General features: G+C 46.0%; 1 protein-coding gene across 2 annotated transcripts in view; it reads left to right on the plus strand.

Annotated features, from left to right (window-relative positions):
- Nucleotides 1–14,996, plus strand: part of DIP2C (disco interacting protein 2 homolog C) — a gene marked incomplete at both ends in the record, with an annotated part of 371,916 nt that overhangs the window by 224,743 nt on the left and 132,177 nt on the right. Inside the window, 3 exons of one of the 2 annotated variants that reach the window (XM_080716999.1) lie at nt 1,063–1,134; nt 2,617–2,784; nt 10,200–10,310. In XM_080716999.1, the coding sequence (XP_080573125.1) occupies nt 1,063–1,134; nt 2,617–2,784; nt 10,200–10,310 (351 nt within the window). The remainder of the gene's footprint in view (nt 1–1,062; nt 1,135–2,616; nt 2,785–10,199; nt 10,311–14,996) is intronic. The other variant, XM_080717000.1, reaches the window with a different exon arrangement.

Genomic DNA, 14,996 nt, shown 5'->3' on the forward strand with positions numbered 1-14,996 from the left:
TAGATAGCATCTGCTTAGCAAAATAATACTTATTGAGGGAATGCGTATTCCTTATCTTGCTTTGTGGTCTCGAAGATAGACACTGGCTTTGCTTTTTGTTGAGGTCTGACAAATCTGTACAGCCAGCTGTTAGCTGCCAGATGTGACAGGGTCACCTCCCTTAGCATGCATCCCTGGAAAAAGCATTTTCACCAATTTGTTTATGTGGTCACAATTGTTCATTTATTGGCTATGTTTTTAAATGAAACTCGAATTGTTCACTCTCGGAAGAATGATGGTTGGATCAGAACATTGGGGGGGGGGGTGAACAGATTTTAACAAAAAAAAATTCAAGGGCAAAATCAGTATTCTGTGTGCATTGGAGCTTTTAATTAGAAAAGTTGGTTGCATGCTAATACGGTTTATTTTGTTGATGCACTGAGTGGCTTAGCCCTTAAGAAAAAACGTAAACAACCAAGACCACCCTGTCCTCTCAGTCTGTGAATCTTGGGCTTTAATGTTTGATCTCAGGTGAACAATCAGTGTTTTTGTCTCCTCTGGGTTTTGGTGGGTCTCAAGTTCCATTGCTTTATCAAATACTTTCTTTGGTGCCTTATTTTTTTTAAGAATACCATAGCAGTTTAAGGTCCTTGTGACTGATGCGCCTGGTTACAGGAGGAATCTCACTCATGGGAGATGCCTGTGGGTAACGGTGTTGGCTAGCTATCACCAGCCCAGACTACTGCACAGTGTGTTGCTGATAAAGTTCATGAGATCTTCCAGTGCAGAGCGGGGAGGCTCTTGCCTCAGCAGACATGCCTGAGATTCTGTAGATCTGATCCTGGACTCTAGGGGCCAAAATCAAACCTGAAGGGCCCAGCAGCGAAGTGTGTATTGAGCAAGTGAGTTTAATATAACATAGTTCCGTGATTTTTGTTTTTAATGAGGGCAGAGGAAGAAGTTACGGTGTATAGAATTCTAAGGCAAACAAGAGACAAGGATAACTATCGACCTTTTTTTTTTAGACTCCATTAAGTGATCAGTTCAATTGATTGAAACTATTGTTTCTTCCTTTTCTTGCAGGTGACATCACACAGAAAGGATATGAAAAGAAGAGGTCTAAGCTAATTGGCGCCTACCTTCCCCAGCCTCCGAGTACGTAACGTTGATGAGTAACATAAATATACTGACTAGTTTTAAGAGTTAACGGAAACACACAAAAGCAGCACCCTAAGGCAAATCCTTAGTCACGAGTCTGCATGCAGATCGCACATTGGATATAAGCGCTCACACCTGTGACTTCCTTGTACAACTACACGTGTATTGCAAATAGAGAAGGCACATAAGGTTTTCTTCGTAATATGCCTAATTTAATAGATGTTGCCTCTGTAGGTGGAGATCAATAATGTATTGATTATATTGAAATGTAATGATCATAACAAAAGAACAGTAGTGGTTTAAACATGACTTTTGGTTGAATGAGTTAATTACTGCTGTTGATTATGATTCAACTTAATACAAGGCTTTTGTGGATGGCATAGGGGTGCCAGACTTGCAAACCCAGATGATATGACACTCCAGGATTATGAAATTAAAGTTGGCTATATTCTAAGACATGGTGGCAAAATGTGACTGATTTGGGGAAAGTACCAATTCCGTTGTTTAGCATTTTTACGCTCAGTTGGAAAATCTCTGTACTTGATGGAGGTTGGATTCTGTAAGTTTGAGGCAAGGGAGAATGGTTCTGGACTAGAGTCCCAAGGCCTCAGTTCCAGTGTGAGCTCTGTTAAACTTGGGGTCACTTTGGCTCTTCGCTGTACTTGGGGGATGACTCAGAGCTGTGCAAGCAACTGGTTGTTTTTTTCGAGCAATGAGCTCAGTAGCCTACATCCTAAAGGCAAAAACTGAACTGTACAGCTTGTACCATTGGAACAGAATCTTAAGAGGTTTAAGTGTGACCTTGTGCACACCCAGTTCCTTTCTGGGCTGGGGCTGTGACACCTCCAGCGGGGTGTTGGCTTGGGAAGGAGCCAACCAGGGGGTAGAAGTCTGAGGCAACTTGGGTGTTTCTGCCGTGCTTGTTTTGCAGTTTTGATTTGTGTGGACTTCTTGAAGAGAGTTTTACGGAAGTTGGTGCTCAAGGGCCCTGTTTAGCCGTCTTTAACTGAAGGGTGGGTTTCCTGTGGTCTGGCCTTTGAAGAGAGGGAATGTTTTATCTTGGACAAGAAGTCAGTGGGTTGGCAGAGCCCTTGGACGAATGGCTTAGAGGCGAGTGTTGAAGTAAGATGTGGAGGAAGGCCTTCTTTCTTGCTAAGGGCCTCTTGACTGTGGGTGTCTTAAAGGCTAGGGGCCTCCCTGGTTCTTGTCTGTGGTTCCCTGCAAGGTCCAGGAGGAAGCTGGTGGGCCAATGGCGGGCTTTTGCACGGTTAGGCTTGGCGTTCTTGGCCTTACCAAACAAACGTGAAACAGAAGCAGTGGCTCGCGGTCTGGTTCCTGGAGCTCGGGGCGCCCGCCCCAGCGGTCCCCCTGGGGGTCTGCGTGCGGTTCTGCATGGGGTCGCAGGCTCTGCTCAGCGCTGTAACAAATTTAAAAAAAACTAAAGTCTGAATTAATTAGTTTTTTTTCAACTTGTTACAGCAGCAAATGGAGCTGCCGTGGTTCGGTGTAGACTGCAGCCCAGTGAAGGCCCGGCGAGGAGACCTTACCACTCTGCCCACATCGCGGTGTGCGACATCCGAGACGCCGCGGCCCGGGAGCGGGCGGCCAGCGCCGCGGGGAACCGGCCTCTGTTTTACTTTCGTTTCGGTGAGCTGAGCGCTGCCATGCTGAGCCAGAAACCCAGGGCCCGGGGTGTATTGAGACGCTGGATGGGGCCCAAGTGCTGCAGGGCGTGGTGCTGGGGGAGCCAGAGGGTCTGACCCCCCGGGGACACCTGCCACGCTGCTCCATCGTGGAGCTGGCTGTGGAGGCGATGATCCCAGAGTCACGGCCCCTTGCTGTGTTTGCTGGGAAGGTAGAAAGTCCTGTATCAGCCTGAGGTCTCGTTTGCAGCCCCCGGTGCAGAGCACTTGAAATATAAGAAAGAGACTCCATCTACCCTCTTGAGTGGTATCTTAATGACGCAGTGTCCACTGGTGTCCTTAGGGCTCCAGAGGCCCTTGCCACCATGGTGGAAAGTTGCAGAGGATCTGTGTTCCCATAAAGAGCACAGCCTTCCTGGCCCATGCCTGCGCCCTCTGCGGTGCCTCATGCATACCAGCTCGGAGTTACTCACGTCATGACTGTCTGAACTCTTGATCCGCCTGGCACAGTTGACCTGCACCAGCCTTCTTCCCCAAGCCCAGCCTGTTTTCTCTCCAACAGCCACGTACCTTTTGGGTCATTAATCAAGGGTGGGGCTCAGAAGGAAGAGGTTAAAAATCATGTAAGAGAAAAGATTGTTTTGGCACTATCCCTCTTAGAGATTTTGGCAAGATTCTTTGAAGATATTCGAACCAAGGATTCGCTGCAACTTGAGTAGTTCCTAAGATCTCGCGTGAATTTGCATAGGATGAGTCAGGTGGCAGAGCTTTGTTTCCTTACGGCAGCCTGGGCTTTGTGGATGTAGCCCTAGAGAAGGTAGTTCTGGATAGCGAGGCCCTGTTTGTGTCAGAGACCACACAAGTGGCTCCACGTGGAGTGCCTGGTAGCCGGTCCTATCTGGCTCTTGCTTTTTCCACCACCCTGGCCTCTTCTCAGCTCTCCAGCTCATCCTGCAGCGAGATCCCCCACATCCACGCTGCTTCCCCACTGGAGATCTCCCATGCCATGAGCCCGTTGCTTGTACAGAGGTGGCGTTTAATGGTGCACTTGAATGCACTGTCTCGGGCTTTCTCCCCTGGTTCCTCTAGTTAGGATAGCCTTGGGCCCTAGTCTTTATGACATCCTGTGTCTGAAGCACTCCCCCAAATTGTATTAGATGCTGGTTACTGCATATTGAATATTCTCTCACCCCTCACCGTGGACATCAAGGTATTGCATGAATGGGATGTAGAGAGGCACAGTACTTCTCGTACTGACAAGCAGGCACGTTCAGGACAGCTTCAGCATTTGTGCATGCTGAGAAGGAGGCAGAAGAGGCCAGTGCTGGTTTCTCCCGGCCTTGGTGTTATGACCTCCATGTCTGTGGTCCCTGTGCCGAGGAGCGAGGCTGGCCAGCGTCTTTTTGCACTTGGCAAGAGAACCTTCAAAGAACTGGTCCGGCCGATGTCGCTGTGTTGAGCAGTCGGATTTGCAGGGTGCCTTGAGCAATCCTGGTTCCTCGGCCATCTCCAGCCTGTAATCGTGGTTCTTTTGTTCTCGTTTGGACAGATATACATGGCAGTTGTTACAAATATGCTAATTGGTGACAGGAATGTCAAAGGATGCCATGACTTTGGACCTCAGCACACTGCAATTGAGTTTTGTTTTACTGTTATTTTTATTTTGGAACTCAGCACACACACCCCATATTTGGTGCATAAACTCGGTTTGAGCCCTTCTGATGTGGATTCTGATTTGAAGGGACTCTGTTCCCTCACATAGGCCAGTATGAAGACGGTGCTATTATTTTGTGTGTGTGTGTGGGGGGGGGGTACATGGGGTGGAACCCATAGGTATTCTACCTCAAAGCTACACCCCCAGACCTATTTTTTATTCTGTATTTGGAAACAGGGTCTCACTGACTTGCAAAGGGCCTCACTATGTAGTAGCTTAGGCTGGCCGCGAACCACAATCCTCCTGTCTCAGCCCCCCGAATGTGGGGATTACAAGCGTGTGCCATCACGTCCAGCTGAGATGGTGTTATCTAAAATACAGGCACAGATTCCCTGAAGTTCTGAGGATTGTGAAGAAGTAACTTCTCCACAGTTAGCAGAGTTTGGCACTTGTAAATCTTGAACTTCGGTTGCCTCCAAAATGGAAAGCTATTTGAGGCTGTAACCCTGAGTCAGAAAAAGTGCCACTTGGCCTTTTTCTCTAGAAAACTTCCCTTGCGTGGTTGGATCTGTTCATCCATATTCGTACTGCCTATTAAGAGCTTCTGTGCTCCCACGAGGAGCAGGTGCATAGTTGGCTTCCCTTGTCCATCCTGCCCCAAGAACTCCATCTTGTGACTGGGGTACAGTCTTCCCAAGGCATGGATGACATGTCTCGTGGCCCTCAAGACTTCTAACCTGGCATGATGGATGCAAGAACAGGTTCCAGGAAAATCCCTTGGGTAAGGGATAGACAAGGTGTGATGCCGGGATAAGCCCAGAAGATTCATGAGCATTGGGCTGCTCTCGTCTGTCTGGCTTAGCGTGAGTCCTCGCCATCTTGAGTGGCTAGAGGAACTGAATGTGGATCTGCAAATAGAAGGTTAGTGTGCTCTGGGTAAGCTGTGTTCTTGATCCGTCAAGACCAGTCTGTTGCTCTCAGTTGTCTAAGATGTATCCCATTACACACAGCTGTTTGACCAGATGAGTTTTGTTATTTTTAGTTGCATTTAATGAATCGGTTTTGTGTCATAGGTATCGGTGGTTAAGAGGGGACCTAGGTAAGCTCATGGTCATGCAGTGCTTCTGGATTTAGTCTTGGGTTTGCCCCCACCTAACAGGGAAGATGGCGCCTGCTTTTGAATTGACTGGTACATGTTTTTTGAAGAATCTGAGCTATAAGAAGAAATGGAGAAACTTGATACATCTATCCCAATGGCGAACATATCTGAGGAAAGGTCAGGATGGTGGAATTAGACATAAACGTCAAACTCACACAGAATCCAGATCTTTTACATTTCCCCAATTCATGAATTTCCAATAGAGTTAAAATGTCTCAGTCAACATTCTCACTGTCACAATACAAAAAGACTGACCGCATGAGTAACTTAGGCAAAGGGAGATTTATTTGTTCAGTTTCTTGGAGATTTCAGGTTCCGTCCTTGTGGAGCCAGGGTCTGGAATTCAGGGCACGGTGGTAGAGGGGGAGAGTGAGGTTCTACTCTCAAATCATGGACACAGGCAGTAGAGAGCTAGTGAAGAGATTGGAAGACACATCACATCCCTAAGGCCACACCCCAGGGACCCACCTTCAGCCTCACCCTGCTGGCCTAGGTTACCACCCAGTGTGTTCATTACATACTGGGTTCAAGTACAGCCCTCATGAATTAACCCTCATCAACCCTGAGCTCTGCGGGAGACTTTTTATATCTGACTATAACAGATAAGAAAATGATTGTTAAGCAGGTTTAGTCTATGACTGTAGAAGATGAGATGGAAATCAGATGGACCGTAATGTTAAGAATTAGGCGTGGGGGCTTGGGTAGATGTTACTTTGGATGAACTTGAGCCTCTGTCTTGTAGAGTCCTCACTTGAGTCAATACAAAGCAAGTGGAGTAAATTTCTTATCCATGCCTGCAATAATGACTGCTTACTTTCTGGCAAAGCCCGTGATTGCACTTAAGGTAAAAAAAATACGCGTTGCGGCGTGAACCGGGGAGTATAATTAGGTGCTAGAAGAGTCTGGGACTTGATTCAGAAGCTGTTTTTGAACAGACTTGCGAGATGGAAGAAATCAGCAGCAGTTTCATGAACTGTCTGAAGCAGGTCTTGCGTGCATGACAGCGTGTATGCTCCAGGGAGCCACAGGGAGGGCCCGCAGAAGCAAGGGGTGGACTTGGTGTCCGGGAAGAGGACAACAGGGACCAGAGCCAGCAGGTGCCCTGGGAGCTGGCTGTCACTCAAGGACGCATGTGTCACTTTCTGTACCCTTTCCTTACTGTGCCCAGAACCTGAGGTTTGGTGACTTGCCCAAGCTTAGGCAATTAGTGAGAGCAAGACCAGAATTTGGATCTAACGCTTTTCATCTCAAATGCCATAGATATGTATTTTAAGGGTTTCTCCACATGTTCCCTCATGATTTCTTTTAAAAATAGGTTGAAAACCAATATTTTCAGTATATTTCTGTTACTACTTGAATTTAGAAATTGTGATTTCTTTTCTTCCTCCTAGCACATTTACTATCCCAAAAAAAGAATGTTCTCCATACTGTTTGGGCTTCTTGTGACATCTCATGCATCGTACTAGAGAAATGGCTGACTGGCCCTCCTGGGTGGTCTTTTTAGTATAATGGGAGAATTAATGTGTTGTGAGTATCTGTTTTGCTGTACTGTTGATGAAATTATCGACTTTTATTGTACTTTGCTTTTATTTGCTGATCTGAAATTGGTGGATAGTTCAGGTGTTAGGACTGGCAGAAATTTTTTACATGGAATACTTTAATTGCTGGATACAATAGGTAGAGATTGTAATAGAACTGGCTTCGTTCTCTGCTTTTTTTGGGGGGTGTAAGTGTTTACACATCTGTCGGGTGGGGGCATGCTTTTGAAAGGGCAAAAAAATGGGGGAACCCGCCGGGCGTGGTGGCACACACTTGTAATCCCCGCGTTTGGGAGGCGGAGACAGGAGGATTGCACAGGTTCGAAGTGAGCCGCACTGGCTTAAGAGACCCTGTGTCCAAATAAAAATATAAAATAGGTCTGGGAGTGTAGCCCGGAGGTAGAAGGGCTTCCAAGAACCCCAGTACCACCAAAAAATAGTGGGGGAACCCAGCTATTTACATTTGACTTGAAATCACAAAAGTTCACAACTCTGCTCTTAACAGAAGGGATTTCTATGCAGGTGGAAGAGTCTGGGGCTTTTTTACTTGGTCCAGAGGGCATAGAAAAGTGGAATCCTTCTTGGACTAAAGTAGGGAGGACAGCCCCAGGCACAGAAGGAGCCACAGCAACCCAACTGCAGAAAAGATCAAGAAACTGAGACTCGGAAAGTTCAGGGAACTTCCTCAAGGCCCTAGGTAGTGACCAGCCTCTGACAGATGCCAGGCTGCGATGCCAACGTGCAGGGGGTCTCCGGGGCACTTTCCTGTTGCCTTACTCCTGGAGGATCTGGAGCTAATTTGGTGTTGAGCATGTTCACCTGCAAATGCCTAATACTTGTGGCTGAAGGGACGGTTGATGTTTTTGCTGGAGCAGAAGTGGCCGTTCTGTCCTCCGGCAGCCTGTTAGGGGACAGTCACCTCGTCTTCCTATGGCTGCCTTTCTTCGCAGTGGCCGCACCGCCTGTAACCCTCAACCACATTTGCTTTTAGAAGCCTTCAGGTCATCCTGCAACTCTAAGACTCATTTTTCAGTCGTGGTTCCCAAACTAAACTAGACCATGAAGGTGAGCCCAGCACAGTGGTGACTGCCAGACAATAATAATCATTGACAATTCACACTTGTTGCTGAGAAGGTTTCTGTCCCAACAGCAGCCCCTGGTCAGTGATGAGCAGTGACAAGGAGGACAACTTCAGTGACCTCTGGTCTTGGTGTCATAACACGTTACATTCTCACAGCCACAAAATCACAAAATGACACTGGTGCCCTCTTGCCAGCTTGTATTCACAATTCAAGAGGTGAGTTCCAAGTCCATAGGTGTGAGCGTGTGCCCGTACCACAGCACTGACTTCACACAGTACTCCTGGATTCCGTAGTCTTGGCCTCCGTTGGATGAAAAACTAATTTCTTTCGGAGACTATTGGGAAGAACGTTTAAAGACGATAGGAAGACGTTTGGTCACATAGACTAAGGATTTTAACAGGCTTGCAGGATGAAGAACCAGAAAACCGAGCCAAGTGGCCGCAGCGTCGGGCCTGCTGTCCTTCCAGTTCTAATACAGCCGACACAGTTGACCTGATGGGGACCTACAGACACACAGAAAACCTACTGGAGTCACCAGAATAGGGCTGCTAAGTCCACAGAGTACACAAAGAACTCACAGGAGACCCAGACATTGACAACCAGGGACAAGACATTCTTCTGTTGTTTTTACATCCTGCTGCTTTTCCAGGATTACCGGTCCTTCCCTGAAAAGCAACAATTAATCATTCTCAGTGGAAGTAATATATTTTTTTTATCTGATTCATAGTGATTAAATCTTTCCCAGGGTACTTGGCCTTATCTTGAGTGTGTTCTGTTGCCACCCTGTGATCTCAGTGTAATAGATGCTGTGATTGGCAGATCTAGGTCATCTCTTGATGGATGGCCTTTGAATCCTTTGTTTATCTGATCAAGATAACAGTTTGGGTCATTCATCAAAACTATTCTTGAAGCCAGGCATGGTGGCGCATAATCCCAGCATTCGGGAGCCTGAGACCTGAGGATCTTGGTTCGTGAACAGCCTCAGCTACTTAGTGAGGCCCTCCGCAGCTCAGACCCTGTTTCAAAATAAAGAATAAAAAAAGGGCAGGGGATGTAGCTTGGAGATCAAACGCCCCTGGGTTCCATTCCCAGACCCTCAAAAAGAAAACAAAAAAACAAAACTAGAGCCCAGCCAGGCATGGTGGCACACAAGCTTGTTATCCCAGTACTTGGGAGGCTGAGTCAAGAGGACCACAGTTCGAGAACAGTCTCAGCTACTTAGGCCCTGTGCAACACAGTGAGACCCTGTTTCAATATAGTTAAAAATGGGACTGGGGATGTAGCTTGGAGGGAGAATGCCCCTGGGTTCCACCCCAGTACTAAAAAAAAAAAAAAAAAAAAAAAAAAAAAAAAAAAACACACCTCAAATGCTCAAATATACCTTGTTAAAATTCTTAGTCTCAAATGGAATTTCCAGAGTGCTAGTAATTTTGCATGAACACTGAAAAGGCATGCTACCTGCAGGGAACTTCCTAGTTCTCCATTGTACTGTGGAAGATATCCTCCAAGACTGTGGAAAGGGCCCTGCTAAGTAGCCAAGGCTGTCTGCAAACCACGATCCTCCTGTCTCAGCCTCCCAAATGTTGAGATTACAAGTGTGTGCCACCACTCCCGGCAATAAATGTAATTTTAAATGATCAGGAATTTATGACTCGTATTATCTATTATACAAAAAGACTATAACGAGGTTTCATGTCATTTGAAATTCATTGTTCTTCCTACGATGTAGTAGACATGGTGATAGTTCCCAGCAGGAGTGTCTCTGAGCTGGGGGGCCCCCTCCTGGCCCAGGCTGACACTGACACTCAGCCTGGTCATCTTCTGTGATTAGCATCCACCCGCCGCCTGGTCCCACCGGCAGCTCCGCCTTGGCTGCAGGAATGGAGTGAGCCAGGTTCACTCCACCAAGCGAAGTATTTGAGAAAGTTTAACCCCGGCTGCTGAGCACAGCCCCATGCTGACTGCGCTCTTCTCTCTCCAATCCAGGGGTGGACCAAGCTTTGCCTCAAGAGCGCCGCGCTCCCGTTACCCCCTCCTCCGCCTCTCGCTACCACCGCCGAAGGTCCTCAGGGTCACGCGATGAGCGCTACCGGTCAGGTAAGGGTCCGCGCGGGCCCCAGGTGCGTGTCCCCGCTAGGTGGCAAAAGATGAGCAAATGAGTTTGGCGTGGCTAGCGATGTCCCACCTCCCTAAGGCACTGGCGTTTGAGAAACCAACTTGAATGCAGCTCTTACATTTTGAAAGACTGGTTCACTAGTTTCGTACTACGGCAAATAGTGATCGCACATCAGTCATATGCTTGTAATTTTCAGCTGTCACCGCTCCACACTTGGTTCCATTTTTTTGTTGGTTGCATTTTTTATCATGTTAATTCGTATATTTTTTCTTCATAACCTCTAAGTTCTATTTCTCAGGTATTGTTTTTAAAAGGACACAGAATCGCTAAGGTTTGTACATTCCATGTTTTTATTTTATTTTTTTAGGTTTTACAATCCGTCTACTAGAACGCTGTCTTGGTAGTCAGTTTTATTGGCGTCATCAGCAATATTTAATCACCAGATTAAGGTTGTTCTTTAGTTAAGCAATGGAAAATGTGTATTATGATTACCATATTAATGTCTGAGTTTTTTCTCCTAACATGTAAATAATAGTCTTTTCCTGTGTCTCTAACCAAAATCTTGAAGGAAATTAATTGCCAACTCACATGGTTTTTACAGTGGCATAGATTGAGTCCCTGTTGTTCACTGTTCTCACCTGAATAATTTTAACATCACTATATTTTTCAAGGTGTTTTTCTAAGGCGTTCAGTTCTGATTGGTGATGTAGTGATGTATTACTGTTTCACATGGCAGAGAAGACCCTTGACACTGGGAAGGACTGAGTCACACAGTCACTGGCTCACACCCACACGGCATGGTGTTTAACAGGCTACATGGCAAACCACCCCAGCACCCTCCTCAGTAGTCTGCCTGGTTTGCTGGCTCTGATCCCTGTCCTAGAAGGAAAGCAGGTATTTTTATGGCGTGCGGAGGCTCCTCTGTGCCAGATCTGAGAAACCAGGCTCTACCTCATGGTATTCCTCCTGACTTCTTAGGAGGCCTCTAATGCCTCAGAAAATGTGCAGGGAGGGAAGGATTTGGTTCTCAAATTTGACCTCTTATTTCAGAGCTATTTTAACAGCACCTATCGAGAGCCCATCTTACCTGAGTGTCAGAGGCTCCACTCAACTAACTAGAAGGGTGGAGGCTTGCCTCTGTGTCCCACTGAGAAATGCTAGGTGCTGTCCTGCCAGGCACTGTCTCCTGTGATAGATGGTGGTGCTCTCGGTTTTTGCAGAGGCTGAGGGGTTAGTATAGTGGGGAGAGGTGATGTGTTGACCTCAGTTGGGCATGTTCTCCTCTCGCCTCTGCACCTTGTCTCATCTGGGAGGGCAGAGAGATGTGCCAGGAGAAAGGGTGGTGAGTGAGGAGGAAACGGAGATAGCTTAAGAAGACTGACTTTGAACCAGCTTCATACTGTGCTAGCATCTTACCTACCCACACACATAGACACCCATGTGGATTCGTCTTGGAGCCAGCCGAGTGGTTTCACTTCATTTTATAGAAGAGAAAGTGAACTTGAGGGAGGTTAGGCGATCACTAATGATACAGTGACGTAGCTCGTCAAAATAGGATGCATGTGGACCTTCCTTTGGCCCTGTAGTCTGACTCCTTACCCGCATAGAAAATTATATCTTGCGTCACTTTATAACCTCTAACTTCCAGTGTTAAATAACTTTTTAAGATGGAAATTTAATCACAGCAGTCTGTTCCCAACATTACAGATCTTACTGCGTGATTCTGAAGGGGACGGGGGGAGGAGATTGTTAAGCCCTTAGAAGATGTGGCCCTTTGATGTATTCTGAGATTCTCCAAGTCCTGCCAAGTGCTATCTCCTGTGATAGATGCCGATGGTCTCGGTCTTTGCAGAGGCTGAGAGAGGTTAGTATAGTGGGGAGAGGTGATGTGTTGACCTCGGGCACATCTTCTTCTCACCTCTGCACCTTGTCTCACCTGGAGGGCAGGAAGATACAGGGAGAGATGTGCCAGGAAAAAGGGTGGCGGGTGAGGAGGAAAACGGAGATAGCTTAAGGAGACGGACTTTGAACCAGCTCAGAGAATCATCCCTTGGGAAGGAAAGCCACCCTTCTGGTTGCAGGCCCCATCACACCCTACCATAGAATCACTTAATTTTTCATGAGCATCATGGTAAGGTAGAGAAAGAGCTTTGGACCAATGCTGCTATTAGTGTTACTCTTGGCCAATTAGAACCACAGACACAGATGAGAGCTTGAAGTTCTTTGTTCGGGTGAGGCTGGGGACATGCTGGCAATTACCCCAGGTGTTGTCTATCCACCTATGCCAAAATCTGCATTCTACTTCGTCTGTTGCTTTCCAGTTTTCTCCTCCTTGCTGGCCCTTTCTGGCTAGTTGTTGAGATTAGCCTTTCCTTCTGAGTTTGCCTTGAACCTGGCCTTGCCCTCTAGTGCTTTAGAGGCCTTTTTCTCCAAGCCTGAGCTCAGATTCTCCTAATGGTCAATACAGGTTCCTGGAAATGCATCCCACCGTTCAGGGAGCCTGGTTGTTGCAGGAGGGGTTTGAAGGAAGCATTCTTTTAAAAAGTACTTAGGTAAAACCCTGAGAATACATACATGATCTATGTGGGGAAAACCAATTTGAAAAGCCGTAGGTTCAGATGGGTGTGGTGGCGCATACTTGTAAGTGCAGTACTTTGGAGGCTGAGACAGTAGATAGCAGGTTCGAGGCCAGCCTCAGCCACTTAGACTATTTCAAAATAAAAAGGATTGGGGGTAGAGCTCAGTGGTAGAAGTCCCCTGGGTTCAATACCCAGTATCAATAATAATTCATAGGCTATAAGTGTAGTCTATGTTCATGGACAGGAAGATTTGACAGTAAGATGTCAGTTCCTTCTATCTCGGTCTCTAGATTCAACAAATAGTCAAATCTTTTGGGGAGGAGTCATGGGGACTGTTATTTTTGTAGATACCAACAGATTTTCAAGTTTATGTAAGAAGACAAAGACCCAGAATAGGCAACATATAATAAAGAGTATTTGTTGACTTTAAAGGCTTACTGTAACCAAGAGTCAAGATGACGTATTGGCAAAAGAATAGATAGAGCAATGGACTAGAGAGGCAGCCCAGAAGTAGAACCCTACAACTACACTCCGCCGATTTTTTGACAAAGAAGCAAAGACGATTCAATGGTGGAGTCTTTTCAACAAATTACAACATATAACAACTAAAAAAAAAAAAAAAAAAAAAAAACTGAAAATAGGTCCTAGTGAAGGTAAAACACAAAACTTCCAGTTTTCTAAAAGATAGCGCAGTAGAAAATCAAAGCAACCTTGGATTTGATGGTGACTTCAGATATGCCACCAATAGCACAGTCCATGAAAGAGAAACTGATAAGCTGGACTGGGCTAGATGAAAATTGGAATCTGCTGCTTGGAAAAAGAGGTAAAAAGATGAACCCAGGTTAGCACTGCAGACCTTTTCAGAACACAAACCCACTGAAAGGACTGAAAGATGAAATATAAAAACTCTACTAAGTCCAGGGTAAGAAAGTGACCATGTTTAAAGGCGGGCAAAAAGCCGGGCATGGTGGCGCACCCTTGTAATCCCCGCGCTTCGGAGGCTGAGACAGGAGGATCGCACAGGTTCGAAGCCAGCCTCAGCTACTTAATGAGGCTCTCAGCAACTTAGCGAGACCCTGTTTCCAAATAAAATATAAAATAGGTCTGGGAGCGTAGCCTGGAGGTAGAAAGCCCCTGAGTTCCACCCCTAGTACTACCAAAAATAAAAGTAAAAATAAATAAATAAAAGCAAAATATTTGAACAGATAACTTCTCCAAAGAAAATAAACAGATGGCAAGTAAGCATGGGAAAAGATGCTCTGTTTGCCCTCAAGAAAAGGCAAATTAGCACAACTGAGTGACAAAAACTCAGCCCAGTGACAGTTCCAAGGGCTGGTGGGGATGTGGAATAAGACACTTAGACTTGTTTTGCTGGGGAGAGTGTAGAATGATGTAGCCACTAAGCAAGACAATTTGCCAGTTGTTTATAGAACTGAACATACATGATCCAGCAACCATGCTCCTTTGTATTTACCCAAAGCACTTGAAAACATCACACTAATAGCTCAAATTGGAAGCAACCAAAATATCCTTCAAAACAGGTATAGTCAGACAGTAAAACAATAGATGTAAAAAATGAGTTAGCAAGGTGTAGGCATGGTGTTGTATGCCTGTAATGCCAGTATTTGGGAAACCAAGATAGGAGCATCTCAGGTTTGAAGGCATCTTGGCAATTTAAGCCTTTAGCAACTTAGTAAAACCCTATTTCCAAATAAAAAAAAAACCTGGCTGGGAATGGATCTCAGAGGTAGAATCCTCTTGGGATAAATCCCTAGCACTACCACCAAAACAAGAAACTTAAATGTGTATTAGCAAACAAAATAAACTGATCTGGAAAGCCTATTGTCCCAGATAATTCCAGGTGTGTGACCTTCTAGAAAGGTCAAACCCATGGAAACAGTAACTACATCTGTGTCCAGGGTTTAGGAAGAGAGAGAAGGCAAGGGTTGGAGAACAGCATTTTCAGGGTGGTGGAACTCGTGTGGGTAATACTACAATCCTGGATGCCCACAATTATACCTATGTTGAAACCTATAATAGAAAACCAAAGGGAGCCCTCATGCATACTATGAACATGATTTAATAATC

This window comes from Muscardinus avellanarius, assembly GCF_963383645.1.
Source record: "Muscardinus avellanarius genome assembly, chromosome: 20".
Taxonomy (NCBI): Eukaryota; Metazoa; Chordata; class Mammalia; order Rodentia; family Gliridae; genus Muscardinus; species Muscardinus avellanarius.